We start from the raw sequence: 17,116 nt of genomic DNA on the forward strand, positions 1-17,116 counted from the left end.
TTACCGTCCTGTTGAATCGTTCTGCAACTCCATTAGATTCAGGAGTGTATGGGGGAGTCTGTTCGTGAACTATCCCTTGTTAATCGAAGTAGTTCGTTATGTCCTTGTTGATGTATTCACCACCACCATCCGTTCTGAATCTCAGTATTGTTGTGCTATACTGTTTCTCGATCCTTGTAACGTAATCCTTGATGGCTTTTTTTGCGTCTTCTTTCTGTTTCAGGAGGTATATCCATGCGAAGCGGGTGAAATCATCGATGAAGGACATATAGTACTGAGCTTTTCCTTGTGACTGTATACTGAACTTTCCAGATAGATCTGAGTGGATTAGTTTGAATGGTCGTTCGGATCTAGTACTAATTGGTGCAGGTTTCTTGTGTACGCTTTTTGATAGTGCACATTGACTGCAGTGGTAACTTTCTGGTTTGGGAGGCAGCCTTTGAATGTCGTGATACAAGTTTTCTAGTGTCGCAGGGTGGCCTAACGCTTGATGCCATTCATCGTAAGAGGTCAAACGAACTGTATTGCTAACTACTTGTACATTCCAAAGTCCCTTTTCCAATTTTCCCCAAATTATTCCTTTCTTTTCTTTTGTAACCAACTTGCTTCCTCCTCCTGACTCCGTTCTAAATCCCTTTTTGTCGAGCACGGTTTCGGAGACCAATCCCACAATTCCCAAGGTTGGGACCAACAGCACATCGGTGAGGAGTATGGAAGATCTACTTCCATCGGGAAGGTGGCAGCTGAAACTAGCGCTTCCCATTCCGGTGACAGCGTGGTTGGTTCCATCAGCTGTTCGGACGTTGCCGGTGTGAGGTCGGATGTCGATGAGTTGGTCTTGGAAGGGTGTGACGTGAGAGGTTGCTCCAGAATCAAGGATCCAAGTAAGGGGTTGGGAGATGTCGTGGCGTACCATACAGATAGTGGTTGTAGAGTCATTTACTACAACCGATGCCGAGTTGTCCTTTCTCCTTCCCTTTCTGTTCTTGTTCTGTTCTTTGAGCTTTCTGCACTCCGTGTACTCGTGGCCTTTGTAAGGCTGACCCCTTTTCTTGCACCAGGTGGATTCCTTGTCGCTTGTAGTACTCCTGGTATGGAGTACTTTGTTTCCTGATTGAGGGGGTACCTCATCCAGGTTCTGTAGTCGTTGGCGTACGTCTTCGTAGGTGACATCCTGTTTGGTCTGGATGTTGTCTACAACGTTGCTCATCGATTTGGGTAGCGAGCTTAGGAGGAATGGCGCCATGGCTTCGTTGGATTTGGTGAGGGGTAGGAGAGCCTGAGCGAGTTTGTGGTCTGCGCTTTGGCATCTGGACTTGAGAGTATTCCAGTTCGCTTCGAAGGTCGCGAGATGCTCGGTCAGTGATCCGCCTTCTTGCATCTTCGTGTCTAGGACACGGCTGAGGAGGGTGATCGTGGTATTGGGTGAGACACGATCGTAGAGGTCTTTGAGCGCCTTCCATGTGTAGAATGCATTTTCGGCGGAGACGACTGTTGGTTGTATTTCTTCGCATACAGCAGAGATGAGAAGGCTGTGCATTTGTTTACGAGCCTTCTTTATCTCGGTTTTGCTGAGTTCGGTGTCATTCTCGTCAGGGTTCTCGATACTCAACGCTTCCCACCAGTCTACAGCGTCGAACGTTATCCTCCAGGCACTCGCCCAAGTTTGATAGTTGGATTGCCCTTGAAGTTTAGGGAGTCCATCAAACTTGAGACGAATGTTACTGGTAGCTGTTGTCTCTGAGGGTTTGATCTCAGCAGCCTTGGATGACGATTCTCCTTCTGAAGGCATGATGTTGTATGAAGTGTTGTTGAGTTAAGCGAGGTGGCGATGGTGTAGTGCGGATTCTATTTGGCAGAACCCGGGCTCATAACCTGTGAATTGGAGTGTGGGAGAATAGACGACTTGGGGAGGGTTTGAACACGTGACCTTTGTGAGGAATATGTTTATAGTGCAAAGAAGATACTATTGCGCCGCTGAGTTCCAGCGACAATGATGGGAGTTTGTTACTCCTTATATACAGATAGTTCTTAGTACCACGTGATCCCCTGATTACATAATCCTAGCGCTAAGCCTCCTTATTCCAACTATGAGTCATCCATTATACATGAGTAATTACCATACATAACCGATGTCGCAATGCCATATTTTTACACATGCTACCCACTAAGTCATGTGAGAAGTGAAATTCCGGTCCTGGAAATAATATACAAGGTACATAGGTACCAAACACCATTAACACATGTATACATGTTGTTGGATGTATATAGTTGTACAGCAAGAATAAAAATTTGTCCATTGCTCTGTATTCAACATATATGACGGTTTAAAGATTTGCCGTCCATGTCCAGTAGTGTTCACCTATGGCTCATTTCACCCAACCAGTTCTTCCTCCTGCTCTTGTATTCCATGAGATCCTCGCTAGAATATCCCGCACGGGGTACTCACAATGCGCCGCTACATTAATACAAAACCATTCTGTACCTAGGTCCGACCCCGCTCTCTATCTCAGTCCGGAGGAGAATGATTCTATGACAAATCATTTTCTTTTTCTTGATAAAAACACAAGTGAAAACGTTCATGAACTGAACCTCGGGGTGGGGATAAGTGGGAAGATGCCCTTCGGATGATCTCCACAGGTGTCTTCTCTTAATTATATCTACATGTACCTAAGTACATGTATTACTGGCTAAAACTATCATTAAAAACATGATCATTTGAAGATTGAACCCAACTTCTCGAATAGATCAAAGGAATTCCGCCTTCTAACACCAAGTACCATTTTTTAAGAATGAGCCGTAACTAAGAAATCCTTGCTGCAGTAGGAGGTTTACTTGAGATGCACATAATAGTGGAGAAGATGTTCGGGTGACAATTATCAGCATCTAGAGTTGATACCTAGTAGAGGCTTGAAAATATAAATAGCGATGGGTTCGGATTCTCACCTACCAATTCATGCGGGTCGCTTTTTGAGATAAGAAGAACATTATACTTGTCGATGCTAGAAACATGGTTCCTTCAGCAATCACTGATAGTTTAACCAGTTGTTTGGAAAATTCTTATTTAAATACCGAGGTACAAAACAAATTGTGTAAAGATACACAGGAGAGTTGTGTTAATATTAAACAATAGAGTTGTGAAACTTTACTGGTTAGCTATGTCTTTTTACACAATTTATTCCGCAATTTTATCACATGCGGGGTGAGGTGAAATTACTGTAGAAGTATGTCAAGAGTCCTATTGGCCGAGTCAGCAACCTAAACCCTGTTTTTAGACCCTTGTTTCTGCAATAATCCTACCTCTCACTGTAAAGTCACGAGTTTACACAACTGTATATGTGATTGCAAACGCAACCTGATCACCTATATACACAACGCAAATGTGCAGTGTACACCCGCAGGAAAGAAGTAAGGAAACAACAAATGCAACATCAGGAAGCTCGCGTATTACCCAGGGTGCAGCCCCTTCGTCCTGGCATACGTTCTGCGCCTTGAGCGCCTATCACATCTAGCACCACCAGGGTATACCGATCGAGCCCGGCTCCACCCCAGGAGCACCTAGTCTTCCGGCACTACCAGGAGATATGGCTCATGTCCGGAGGGCACTCGCCAATGCTCTGCTGGCCTGGGCCGCAATGAGATTACCTCCCTCTCCGGAGATGCTAGGATGGAGTGACCACACCCACAGCACCTATGGAACTTTTGATTCTTTTGATTATGTCTGTAATACCAAGCGAGCACTTTCCAATGTTCTCACAGTTTTCTTGAATGATCCTACGGCACGACGAATGCTCTCATGACATGGCGATTTTTCTCACCGCACTGCGAATGCTCCCGCGAATACTCATCCGAGTGCTCTCGGAGCACTCACCAATGCTCATAGAGCTGAGGTATTCGTCATACCCACTTAAGGTGAAGCAACCCTCACTTTGCCCCCTTTGTATTAATATGCCGTCGTCCAAGGAAAGGAAAGCACCAGCCCCTCAAATGATATCTAACATGGGTACCTCAACGACGCTGTACGGTAAGTCGCGAAATGCTGATAAGAGCACTGTCCTGTATACTGGTAACAATTAGACAACCTTTAACAGAGGTGTATGTTTCTGTCGATTCGTGAAAAGCTTACTTAGTCTTGAGGTCGAGGCCATGGTACGGCTCATCTGAAAAGCTCAATGTCCATGCATAAGCAGCAAATATAGACTGGCATTGCCCTCCTGGAGTGAGCTTGTTGGATAGCCAGACTCAAATACTGAGCGGCCGAAACTTTCCCTCCTTCTTCCAATCCCCAGAGCACTTACGAATGCACTCATAGCCTTGCAAGCTTTCAACTAAATTCATTCCATGTACGCAAGTCTATCCTAGTATTTACCAAATAATTACCAGTCTCCACCTCAAACAAATAGGCCATTCCCAATATACTCCGAATATTAACGACCCACATACTCTTCCTCCTCCTCCTACAAACCTTCAGGAGCCCATGTGAGCTATCAGCAATACCACGATCCTTTGCCTTGACTAGCTCTACTGTACATAGTCTATGTGCTCGCCCTCAACTATCCCGCAGCTTGAAAAGAGTCTCCACATGTAATGGAGCCATTTCAACTGTCTGGTGTATGAGTACACATAGGGCCCAGTTACATGCTGAGAGTTATTGTTAGAAGCCAGTTGTACGGTGATATGCAAGTACCGGCAGTGTGGTTGGCTACAAGCTGTTAGAGTAACTACATTCCGGGCGCTAGGAAGGAGATCTATTCATGGGAGCAATGACTGACGAGTCTATGCCTCGCCAGTGACTAGAAGACCAGCCAGAGTGAAGCTCTGATTGCTCGGTGATCCTCTGTATCCTCTAAGCATTGTGAGTTTGCCGAAGGGCAGGGATCATGCTAGGGAAGTCTACAATAAGCGAAAGCTCTACAGCAATGATTAAGCTTACACCTGAGTGGCAGCTCATTCATGCAGGCCCTCGGTTGTGTGGCAACCAAGGCTGCAGATGTTACAAAGGCTTTGACTAAGGGTGGTTGCCTTGGGTATCGGAAACACCTGCTGACGCTTAGAGAAAAGCGGGGTAGCGGTGGTATTGTTTCCGGCACCGAGGAAAGGCTTCACCGGAACTTGGTAAAGAGTTAGGAGCAGAGAATAGAGGCCTTCGGAGTATAAGTACTCAGGTTTATTCTCGCCCTTCAGTCCTGTTCTCTCCAGTCTTCATCAGAAAGAAAACTAAGTTCTTATCGGTAGCAAAGCCCTTAAAGATTATTGAGTTCTAGCGATAGTATCTTTGAATAATCTGCAACCTGATTGTCTATCTTGCATGGCTGTCTCTATTCTATCCGATTCCATTTCTCTTAGAAAGGACTCCCGTTACAGATAATCTTTAAGGCTCAAGTCACCTTCAGATTATTCTTCCTCTATACAAAATGTCCGCCCTTGCGGCTCCCGATGCACTCCTTCAGATTGAATGGCAGCCGGTGCGCCTCCAGCTTGATGCCACCGGGCAGATACAGCTTGTCAAGAAGCCCAGGACCCCTCTACAGATCTACATTCCCGGCTGTGAGCCTGCCTGGCAGGATACCGACGAAGTTTCCCTCCAATAGTTCTTCACAGAGCTCCAGACCTACCTCCAGCACAGCCTGCAGAATCAGTTGACCCGGGGCAGTCAGGCCCTCCTTCTTGTACAAGAGTGCCAGGCAGCACAGAATGCTCTCATGGTAGAAGCTCTAGAGTACACGAAGTTGGAGGTCAACCCTGTCCAAGAAGAACTCCGGAAATATGCGGAAAGAGATAAACTGAATGCCGATGCTATGGAGATTGAGTGGACAAACCCGGCCACTCCACCAGACTTTGTTGCCGAGATACAGAGAGCCCTTGATGAAGGAAGGCTAGTGGTGGGTAGACCAGCAACACCGGCACTAAATCCAGGCTCCAGGTCCTCTTCCAGGACAGCCACAAAAACAGTGCAGCGAAAGACCAGCCCTTTTGCAGCATTCCCCGTTCGGTCCACTAGGAGAGTTGTCCCTATTATGCAGCCAGTAGTGGGAGCATCTCCCTTACCTCCGAACCGATTTAGTGGAGTACTTTTATTCCTTCAAAGAGCCGGCCCACCCTTTGACTATGAAGGAGAGCTCTACCCAGGTGCAGGCCGAGGACCTCCTAGCCCGCTAGCCAGGAACCCCGGAAGGTTCACCATGTCTGAAGCCGCTCAAGGAGCAGCAACCTCACCATTGGCCAGTAACCCGGCACCGGTAACACCTGTGGCCCCTCCTGCTGTGGCCGCTGCTCCCCATCCAGCCAATGCACAAGGTGGAAGCGGTGGAAACCAGAACCCTCCACCTGCCGCAGCCCGTGCTCCTGCTCCCGGAGATCCGGACAGTTCTGACAGTTCAGACTCGGAACCAGAAGGTGATGACAGAAGAGGCTGGCGGAGATATTTTAGGAAGAAGTTGGAGAAACAACAAAGGGATTTGTTGGCTATGATGTCCCAGCAGTAACGACCTCCGGCCACCTCTCACCCTTTTACTGCTACCAGGGCCCGAGAACCAAAGGCACCTCCACCCTCCAAATTCCAAGGCAAAGCGGAGCAATCGGAGACCTTTATCCGCCAATGTGAGAACGTGTTCTCTATCGAAAGCCTATCATTCACCTCTGAGGAGGTTAAGATCCGATATGCAGGCAACTTGATGGAAGGAGAGGCGGCGATCCGATGGTATGAGGCATACCACAATTCAATTGATCAAACCTCTGCTAACCATCTTGCTGGAATGCCGGTGATGTTGGATCAGAGATGGAAGCGCTGGGATTCCTTTGTGGATGCTTTCAGGGCAGCCTTCGGTGAAACCATCTCCAGAGATGATGCTGTAGCCCATTGGAATACTCTTACCCATACGGCTCGAGGAGGAATCGATCTCGTCCTGAGTACTATTATTCAGCTGATGTGGAAGACTGGCTATGAGGGTCAGTTGGTGGATGATAAGATCAAGAATTCCCTCCTCCCGGACCTAGGCATGAGTTGGGCTCTTTTTAATCCCAAGCCAAAGTCCCTGATGGAGCGCATAGCTGCTCTAAGAGAGTTAGAGCACACTCATGAGAGGTATCAAGGGTTGGCAGCTGAGAAAGCACCCCCTCTGACCAAGAAAGACCCTCCTGCTGAGAAGGACTGGCAGCCTAAGAGGAAGAGAGAACCTGCAAGCTCATCCGGACCTGAGAAGGCCCCCGGACCTAAGGACAAAGCGGTGGAACTGAAGTGTATCCCGGGGGATATTCTAGAAGAAAGAAGGAAAGCAGAAGTATGCTTGAAGGTATGACCTTTCGGTACTCCCTATTGGCAGATTGCATAGACTGACTTGTGCAATAGTGCGGCAAGTCCAGACACAAATGGACCGATTGTTGGTCTAAGGAACGTACTGTTGTCCGAGTGGCAGCAGTGAGAGTACAAAAGGGGAAAAGAGGGAATGGCAAGTCCAACTCTCAGAAGAAGGTTAAAGTGGCTGCTGTTGTAGCAGAAGATCCACTTGTTGTACTCCTGGAGGTTACAGAAGATTTTGTTTTTCAGCCTGAGCAAGACTCGGACAATGAAATCATCTGGTAGAAAAGTGTCTGTTTGAGTCTATATTTACTAGTTTTCTTTTATATGGGTTTTTCGGTTTCTATATTTCTCTTGAATAAATTATGATTGTGTTTCTGCCTATTTAATTGCCCCAAGCACTCTGAGGATGGGTTTAAAACCCGAAACAGCTGGTCTGTCAGTGCTCTACCAAAGTTACATTTGCTACCAAGACACTTCCAAACCGCTACCAAAAAAATACTACACATCATACCTGCTATATTATCGCTTGGGAATAGAACCAAGGGATCTTTGATCTTAGTAGTGCCCGAAGCTATTAGCTATGTTGAAAAGACAAAGAGAAACGAGTTCAGAACCCGCTGTTAAGCAAAGAAGGTTGGAACAGGGGCTTCCCTCCTTAACAGTACATGGAAAATGACCTATACTGAAGGCAGGACTGTCATGGACGGTCAAAGGAAAGGATGAAGGCACCCAAGGGTCTTTCCTGTTTGATACCGGTTGTACAAGAGCCATCCTCAACCAGAGTTTTGTCAGGAAACATGGAATTCCCTTAGTACGGCGGGATCGACCTCTGACAATGTTTGATGCTCAAGGAGATGTCATGATGGGAGGAGGCTAGTATTACACTCACCCAGTCCGTATGACTATGGGAGATCATAAGGAGACACTCCGATAGGACGTGGCTACTCTGGAAGAAGGAATGACTGGTTAACTGCCAACTAGTTGGGCTAGGAAGCATAACCCAGACATCAATTGGGAACTCAACACCATGAGCTGGGGGAGTGACTACTGCAAGCAGAATTGTCTCCCAGCGGCCACCAAGATCGAACTGATCTCTCCATACTAGATGTCGGAAGAAGAAGAGACAGTCTATCAATTGGTTGCTTCAGTGTGGCATGATGAGAACGGAGGTGATATTGCTGAGAAAATACACCACCTATACCGGGAATGGGCTGATGTGTTCAGTCAAGAGAAGATTGGAGAAATGCCGCCGCATTCCCATAATGATCTGAAGATCAAACTCTTGCCTGGGACTACTCCCCCATTTGTCCCGCTGTACCCATATTCCGCTCCAGAGCTGAAGGCCCTCCGAGAGTACCTGGACAAAGAATTGTCTTCAGAAAAGATCTCTAGATCTAATAGCCCTGCTGCGGCGCCCATATTGTTCATTTCAAAGAAGAATGGGACTTTGCGGATTTGTATGGACTATAGAGGATTGAACAAGGTCACTGTCAAGGACAAGTACCCGCTGCCTATCATGAGTGAGCTCAGAGGCAGGTTGTTCAAGGCCAAGATCTTCACAAAGATAGACTTGAAGAACGGCTTCAATTTGATAAGGATAGCCGAAGGTGATGAGTGGAAAGCCGCTTTCAGAACCCGCTATGGACTGTATGAGTATAATATGATGCCGTTTGGACTATGCAATGCTCCCTCCACCTTCCAGGTAATGATCAATGATGTGCTGAAGGAACTACTGGATGAAGGAGTGGTTGTCTATATCGACGACATCTTCATCTACTCGGAAACTGAGAAAGAGCATGAGCTACTGGTCAAGAAGGTACTACAGAAGTTTAGGGAAGCTAAGCTCTGTGCCTCAATCAGTAAGACATCCTTCCATGTCCGAGAAGTAGAGTACCTATGCTATAACATCTCGGAGAAGGGAGTATCTATGTCAGAAGACAAGGTGAAGGCAGTTAAGGAATGGCCAGTCCCTGAGAATATCAAAGCAGTACAGGTATTCCTCGGATTTGAAAACTTCTATCGCCACTTCATTGAAGGCTTCAGTAAAGTTTGCAAACCATTAACTGATCTCTTGCAAAAAGACAAGAAATGGTATTGGACGGCAGCACACGAATAAGCCTTTGAAGAACTCAAGAAGCTGTTCACAAGTGCTCCAATCCTCCTTCATTTTAACCCTAGTAGGAGAACTGTGGTCGAGACAGATGCCAGTGATTTCGCTAAGCGAGCGGTGCTCTCTCAGTATGGGGATGATGGAACGCTACATCCGGTGGCATTCTATTCTAAAAAGCTCTCCCCTGCTGAGATCAACTATGACATTCATGATAAGGAAATGGGACCTATTGTAGCCTCTTTCCGGGAATGCGAATACACGCTCAAATCTTGCGAACAGGAGATCACGGTTTTTACAGACTACAAGAACTTGGAGTACTTTAATTCTACCAAGGTTCTTACTAGGCGGCAAGCTAGATGGTCTGAAGACCTCGCAGGCTACAATTTTAAAGTTGTCTACAGACCGGGAGAAAAGAATGGTAAGACTGATGTCCTATCTAGGCGTTGGGATCACCGCGTTGGAGAGGGAGGTGAAACTCTGCAGCCGGGGCCACAGATCTTTTTTAGGCCAGGTCAATTGGTTTTGGATCCTGCAAAGCTAGCGGCTGTCACAGTGAATCAATTGCAGAATACATTCTTAGAGCGCCTATATGCGGCAGCAAAAGAGGATAGTTTCTGGCAGGAACTGCACCGCTCCCTGATTGAAAGAAAACCAAATTTGGACCAGAACTTGTCGGTCAAGAACGGTCTCATCTTCTACAAGAATAGATGGTATATACCCAAAGATAAGAAGCTTCAGATGGAAATACTGTCCGATACCCATGACTCTAAGGTGGCTGGTCATTTTGGCCAATTTAAGACACTAGAATGGGTGAAAAATAACTTCTTTTGGCCCAACATGGATAAGGATGTTGAGGGATATGTCCGGAGCTGTGACAGTTGCCAGAGGAATAAAACCTCAAGAGACAAGAAGGTTGGTATGCTCCAACCGTTGGATATACTCTATCAGCCATGGACTTCCATCTCTATGGACTTCATTGTGGGATTACTGGAATCTAGTGGGTTTATAAAGATCTGAGTAATAGTGGACCGCTTTTCGAAGATGGCACACTACATCCCTCTTCCTACACTCAATAAAACAGAAGATTTGGCTAAGTTGTTCTTGAAGGAAGTTTGGAGACTCCATGTTTTACCTGATGACATAGTCTCGGACAGAGACAGCAGGTTCATCTCTCACTTTTGGCAATCTCTCATGAGTTTCCTCAATGTGAAGCTGAAGATGTCCACATCTTTCTACCCCCAAACGGACGGTGAAACAGAGAGAGTTAACCAGACCCTGGAACATTACTTGCGAAGTTATTATTCATACCAACAGGATGACTGGGCAGAACTCTTGCCTTTGGCAGAGTATGCATATAACTCGGCGGTCTCTGAGTCTACCAAAGTATCGGCTTTTTATGCCAACTATGGTTATGAACCCAGGACCAACTGGCTGGCCTCGAAGGAAGGAGTAGAATAGAACAATCCAGCAAGCGAGGTAATGATATTTTAATGGGAATCTATCTGACGGCTATGAATGCCAGATTGGGTAAAGCTAGATCAAGGATGGCCCGATAGTATGATGCTCATGCCCTGGCACCGCCTGAAATCAAGCCCGGAGATGAAGTAATGTTGGACCGGCGCAATGTGCAAACAAAGCGGCCTTTGGGAAAATTGGATCAGAAGAAGATGGGACCCTTCAAGGTCTTAGAAGCTATTGGTACCCGTGCCTACAAGCTCTCTCTTCCCCCTCAAATGGGAATCCACCCGGCCTTTCAAGTCTCCCTTCTAGAACCTTATAGAGTGCCGGTAGATGCTGAGAGAAGAGCTCTACCCCCAGAACCCGAGGAGATTGAAGGAGAACAGAACTAGGTTGTCCGAGAGGTAGCTGATAGCCGGGTCAATAAGAAAGGGAGATGAGTGGAATACCAAGTTCTGTGGGAAGGTTATGACAACGAGGATGCTACATGGGAACCTTGGGAGCATCTCAAGAAGAATGCTGAAGAAACCCTTCGGGATTTCCATATGAGGTATCCTAAGAAACCCAAGGACAAGCGGATTGTTGGGGTGTAGTTTTTCCTTTAGGTTTTCATTTCCTTGCATATCACGGAATTTCTTGTCATATAGAATGGATGGTAATAGAATGGTTATAGATCTCGGAATCCAAGATCCTACAAGAGGGGAGTAGTGTAACGGAGCCATTTCAACTCTCTGGTGTATGAGTACACACAGGGCCCGGTTAAATGCTGAGAGTTATTGTTAGAAGCCAGTTGCACGGTGATATACAAGTACCGGTAGTGTGGTTAGCTACCAGCTGTTAGAGTAACTACATTCCGGGCGCTAGGAAGGAGATCTATTCATGGGAGCAATGACTGACGAGTCTAAGCCTCACCAGTGACTAGAAGACCGGTCAGAGTGAAGCTCTGATTGCTCGGTGATCCTCTGTATACTCTAAGCATTGTGAGTTTGCCGAAGGGCAGGGATCATGCTAGGGAAGTCTACAATAAGTGAAAGCTCTACAGCAATGATTAAGCTTACACCTGAGCGGCAGCTCATTCATGCAGGCCCTCAGTTGTGTGGCAACCAAGGCTGCAGGCGTTACAAAGGCTTTGACTAAGGGTGGTTGCCTTGGGTATCGGAAACACCTGCTGACGCTTAGAGAAAAGCGGGGTAGCGGTGGTTTTGTTTCCGGCACCGAGGAAAGGCTTCACCGGAACTTGGTAAGGAGTTAGGAGCAGAGAATAGAGGCCTTCGGAGTATAAGTACTCAGGTTCATTCTCGCCCTTCAGTCCTGTTCTCTCCAGTCTTCATCAGAAAGAAAGCTAAGTTCTTATCGGTAGCAGACCCCTTAAAGATTATTGAGTTCTAGTGATAGTATCTTTGAATAATCTGCAACCTGATTGTCTATTTTGCACGGCCGTCTCTATTCTATCCCATTCCATTTCTCTTAGAAAGGACCCCCGTTACACCACACGTCCTGATAAGCATCCCCGAAACACTCCTCACTCCTCTGAGAATGCTACTGACACCCATACCCAATCCTTTCTTATTTTCCCTTTCCTAAAAGCTGCATTTCCCGTACATCTAATATTGTGAACCTTTTACACCTCATGTCTTTGGAAGATTGGTATCGGAACCTGCAAACATATGAATATCTCCACTCGGTGCTCTAAAATACTCTCAGAGCTTCCGTCAAAGGTCTGAGAGCATCCTGCATCCTCTGCATACTCCTTTATCAGGCGATATAAAGTGGTATATTTTATTTGCAGTCCATCCACGATATTGAAAATACTTTCCGATTTCGTGGAGTGGTTGCAAAGACGCCTTAGAGGCAAACCTCTTTCTACTATGGAACCTTCATTTGGAGTTTTTTTCCAGTCTTCGATTTTAAAAATCTCATGTAACTCCTTCAGGTTATCTCAATGGCTCCAAAGGATATCGTCAGTACTCTCAGGACCTCCAACAATGTCTTTCAGATTCAGCATTCGAATCGCTAACGCCAACCGCCGCCCCACATAGTTCAGTATCTGTATTGCAGTATTGACTTTGTTGGATGCTCCGTATGCATCTTTTATCTGACGTATATATACGAGTTCATCGATGTCAGTGGAGTACTGGGGAATGCTCCCAAGGTGCTCGACACGTTCCTGATAGTGCGATAACAAGGGCAATTTGATGAAGTTGAAGTGAGACCTTTCTCCTATCTCGTGAATCTCCTCTAAGTCTCACTGAGCACTCTGGGAGCCTAAGGCGTTTAAGGCTTTTGTCCGATTTCTCGCATCCTTAACCGTGCTCTTATACGTCTGGAATTCCAAAAAGATATCCTTGTGCTTATTGAAATCCTCGAGATAGCTCTCCACATAATTCACTGTATTCATCGTACGACTCCCATACTGCGCTATTAATTGGAAGTCGATTAAGCTTCGTACACATTTCAACGCATTTCCCAAGTCGCTCCTAACAGCCACCTCCGGGTTTCTCAAAGCAGCCGCAAGTGCTCCAAGAATGTCCCGCCCCAGATTTCTTATCTCATTCAGTTGCTATTGGGTTGTAGCATGTTATGCCTTATTCGGTACTGCCAGTCTAGGATAAGGTGGAATCGAGGCCCAAGCCTTGTCAAATTCCTCCAATTGATTGTGCTACTTCAAGAAAGCCTGAACCCACTCCATCATGTACTTCAATATCCCTAGGTAGATATTGTGAAGAATGCCCAGTTTGTTGAGATCGTATATATTAATACTTGGTGTATACCAGAAAGCATTGAAGAGTGTCTTCACTGATCACGTGACAAGATATTCCACCGGTCTCAGGTTTCTCAGGTTCTCCCTCAATAGCTTTACCTTCTCCCGGCAATCCTAGTGATCGTGCATAGGGCTCTGGCGAGTGCTCACAAGACTCTGGAATTCCACCTCGCATCTTGGACAAGAACTAGTGCTAATCTTTTATAAGTTTGCATGCTCAAGTTGATCAGCAATCCAACCCGACAACATCGGAAAGCATAGAAGTTCGTACCCATCGGCGCATGTGATTAGCTCTCCTTCCTGAGAGCACTCCTGAATGGTCAAAGAGATCTCTCCAAGGGCGCAATGCAGCACCATTTGACTCTGACGTCGTAGAGCGGAATTAGCGAGTAAGTTATTCCCGAGCTTATATGGGACTGGCAGTAGCCCTAGGGGAATTAACAAATGCCCAATGGGCTTACTTGGGGCCGATAATTTGATGTTCCCGATGGTAAAATAGATTGGCCAGGCTTTCTTGTCCCCACTAAAATTTGTCAAATGTGTGCCATCTGAGGCACATATAACTAGTACCACAGTCAACCCCTCCGGTAAGGTATTCTGTCCAGAAAGCATTAGCGACTGCTCATAGAGCACTTGTGAGGTTTACTGGACCTGCATTTCCCACCACTAATCTCCCGTATGCATTTCTCCGTACATTCTCTTTCCAGATTCATTATGCTCTACCACTGGTATGTACCCCAATGACTCCCGAAAGGCCCATTGGCGTAGAAGATATCGCACAATTACTATTGGATCCCGGTAATAGTAAGGGGTTTTCTCTTCCCCAATATCCACATCTGAATGATGCCAGCTCGCCTTTCCCAATATGTTTTTGATTTCCTCCAATCTCTTTATAACACCTCATACAGTCCTGTAGGAGCATTTGCTACTGCTTGATGGAGCGTGTGGGAAGAAACTATCGTTATTTCATTGTGAGGCCTTCGACAGTATGAAATAACATGCCATTCTAAACTTATATGCTGAGTTGAATGGGTGCTATGGGTATCGGAGAAGGTTTTGTGACCATTCATCGTAGTTCTCTGATTTCATGGATCCACTAGTGGCGGTACGGGGTTACGAAGAGTTGGATTAGTCAGAAAGGTTCTATTGGGTTCTATAGGGTTCTGTTGATTGTTAATGTATGAGTCATGTTGGATTTGTCATCGCTGGGATTTCCTTGAGTATATTAAGGGGGGTTGTTTGTACTTCTCGTTCTTTTTCTTCTTCTTCTTTCTTTACGCAACGTCTTCTGTAGCTACGCTGTTGTAAAGAACCATGGGTGAGGTAGAAGCTGAGGAGTCGAGGGACATGGTTAGGTTCCCAGAGGGAAGGGACTGGCCTCACACGAGGGCGAGGGATGGTGTAGAGATATACCCGAAGGCAGAGACGGCGGTCTGTACGAGGACAGAGGAGAAGGCAGCGACGAGGATCTGTACGAGGATAGAGGTAAAGGTCCGTACGAGGACGGGGATAACGGCGGTCGGTCGGTGAACTGAGAAGGGCGCGGCGAGGGATAGAGAGGCGGCGAAGATCATAACAGCGGACGTACCAGGCAGGAGGGACAGCAGACGTAACGTGGACTGAGAGGAAAGTAATGTATTGAAGCGGAGCGAACCCCCAAAGTAATAATCCAAAGTAGAATACAAGATGTTGCGTAAGGAAAGACAAAGAAAGACAACAGGAGACACAAGCGACTCTTATAACAAAGCAGATGACAACCGATTATTAATCCCACGGAACCTTCCAGACTTCCTAGCAACTCATACATTTAGTATAGCGGTAGGGTTTGTAACAGCTGTTTATTGCTATACAATACTATCGACCTCTTCTTTCTTTAAGAAGACCACCGCCTCGCTTCCTCCATATCCCGTCGAATCTTACCAATGCTAGAGTCCCGTAGTATCCCTATTGCGAGTTCCCATACCGTCCCCTATTACACCCTTCGTACCCTGCGGAATACTCGCGACTCACCCCCTTGAGATCCGAGTGGTAGAGACGCTCTCCAACACACTCGTAAATCGTTGTCGCTGCCTCATGCCTATTTGCATCTCCATCTGCCTCTTCCATCATAAAATTTGATTTGAAGTCCAGATCTGAATTATTATCAGTATCTTGGTCATGATAATTGATACTGTTGCTCTCCGAACTATTCGAGTGGTCATGGGCATCTGAATAGGAATCGTAAATCCATTCCGGGCTATCGTGAGTGTTATTGGGTATCTTTTGATCGCGCTCCAGGAGTAAAAACTAGTTTCTCAGCCATTCATCTGCTTCAAATAGATGTGTAGTTCGAAGATGTTTATCGAAGTTCGCGGAGGAGCTGCACCAATTGCTGCAAATAGGGCAATACAATTTCATTGAAGTCTCACAATGGTACCAAAGTACTCCCGACAGCACTGAAGAATTGTTTTTGCCAAGGCTGAGGAGGCACTTTCCTGCAGATGCGGATGCAGAGTGCTCGAATGATTTGATTTGTCAGCCAATGAGGCTCTCACCTGCACCCCGTCGGCAAGGCTGACTTTCAGTACGAATCTGATGTCATACATCAGCCCAATTCAAACACAAACACCAACATGAAGAAACACTCACTACCCCAATTAGGCGGCCAGTTATGCTAGATTCTATTACCCTGAGCATCTGCACTCTTTCCCTGAGTACTCGCAGAGTGTCTTGAGATCAAGACAGTGTTCTCAGCGTCAAATTCAACACTAATATTGACTACGAGCTCAAAGAATACATTCTCTCCGAATCAGCCTCCTAGGAGACAGAGCACCAATACTAAGAAGCGTATAAACATCAACTCCAACACCAGAACGTTATCAATGTCACCATTGATACCGTCTGAGTATCTCCGAATGCGCCTGGAGCATTTAGATCATCAACATCATGTATTGAAGCAAACATTGAGTATGAGCACCCTCGAATCGGAGTGCTTCTAGAGCATCCTTGAGTGCTCTCGGAAGCATGGTAGGCTCAAGAAAAAAGCTGATCGTACTCTGTATAAGAGCACCCCTCCCTTCCTTCAAGTTCATGAGAAATTCCTAAACACCTTCAGTTCTCCTCTACTTATCACTTCAAGTTCTCCATTGCTTTCAACATTACCTGGTGAAATCTCATCCTTCAAGTTCCTCCGTTTTCAAGTGATTCAACCTTTGCAACCTTTATAAATAAGATGGTATTGCTCTCTCCTAATCTAATTAATTTCAGAACCATACTCACCACAGTAATACGTTAATATTATCAGACTCCAAACACCACTCAGAGCACTCCCGGTAGCTACAGGAACACAAATCAACTTCCCAATAAGAATTCCTTGTGTGACATAGACGAAGACGATAACAAAAAGACGTAACGAAAATCCAAGAAAGACAAATCGTCCCGAAAACATGAGAAACACTGAGGTTCCTCAGGTCGCAAATTGTCTTGCAAAACTGTAAAGCCTATCCTG

General features: G+C 46.1%; 2 protein-coding genes across 2 annotated transcripts; one reads left to right on the forward strand and one right to left on the reverse strand.

The window, feature by feature from the left end:
• Window positions 1-79: 79 nt before the first annotated feature.
• On the reverse strand, window positions 80-1,792 carry H6S33_011678 (uncharacterized protein; the record flags this gene model as incomplete). Its single annotated transcript, XM_044843066.1, has 1 exon — window positions 80-1,792. One exon carries the CDS (start codon window positions 1,790-1,792, stop codon window positions 80-82), a length of 1,713 nt encoding a protein of 570 aa, XP_044696446.1.
• Window positions 1,793-5,414: 3,622 nt separating this feature from the next.
• On the forward strand, window positions 5,415-7,582 carry H6S33_011679 (uncharacterized protein; the record flags this gene model as incomplete). The annotated part of the gene is made up of 4 exons (XM_044843067.1): window positions 5,415-5,590; window positions 5,654-6,460; window positions 6,524-7,292; window positions 7,349-7,582. 4 exons carry the CDS (start codon window positions 5,415-5,417, stop codon window positions 7,580-7,582), a joined length of 1,986 nt encoding a protein of 661 aa, XP_044696447.1.
• Between the last annotated feature and the right edge of the window lie 9,534 nt (window positions 7,583-17,116).

This window comes from Morchella sextelata (assembly GCF_020137385.1).
Source record: "Morchella sextelata strain SCLS chromosome Unknown scls_6, whole genome shotgun sequence".
Classification (NCBI taxonomy): Eukaryota; Fungi; Ascomycota; class Pezizomycetes; order Pezizales; family Morchellaceae; genus Morchella; species Morchella sextelata.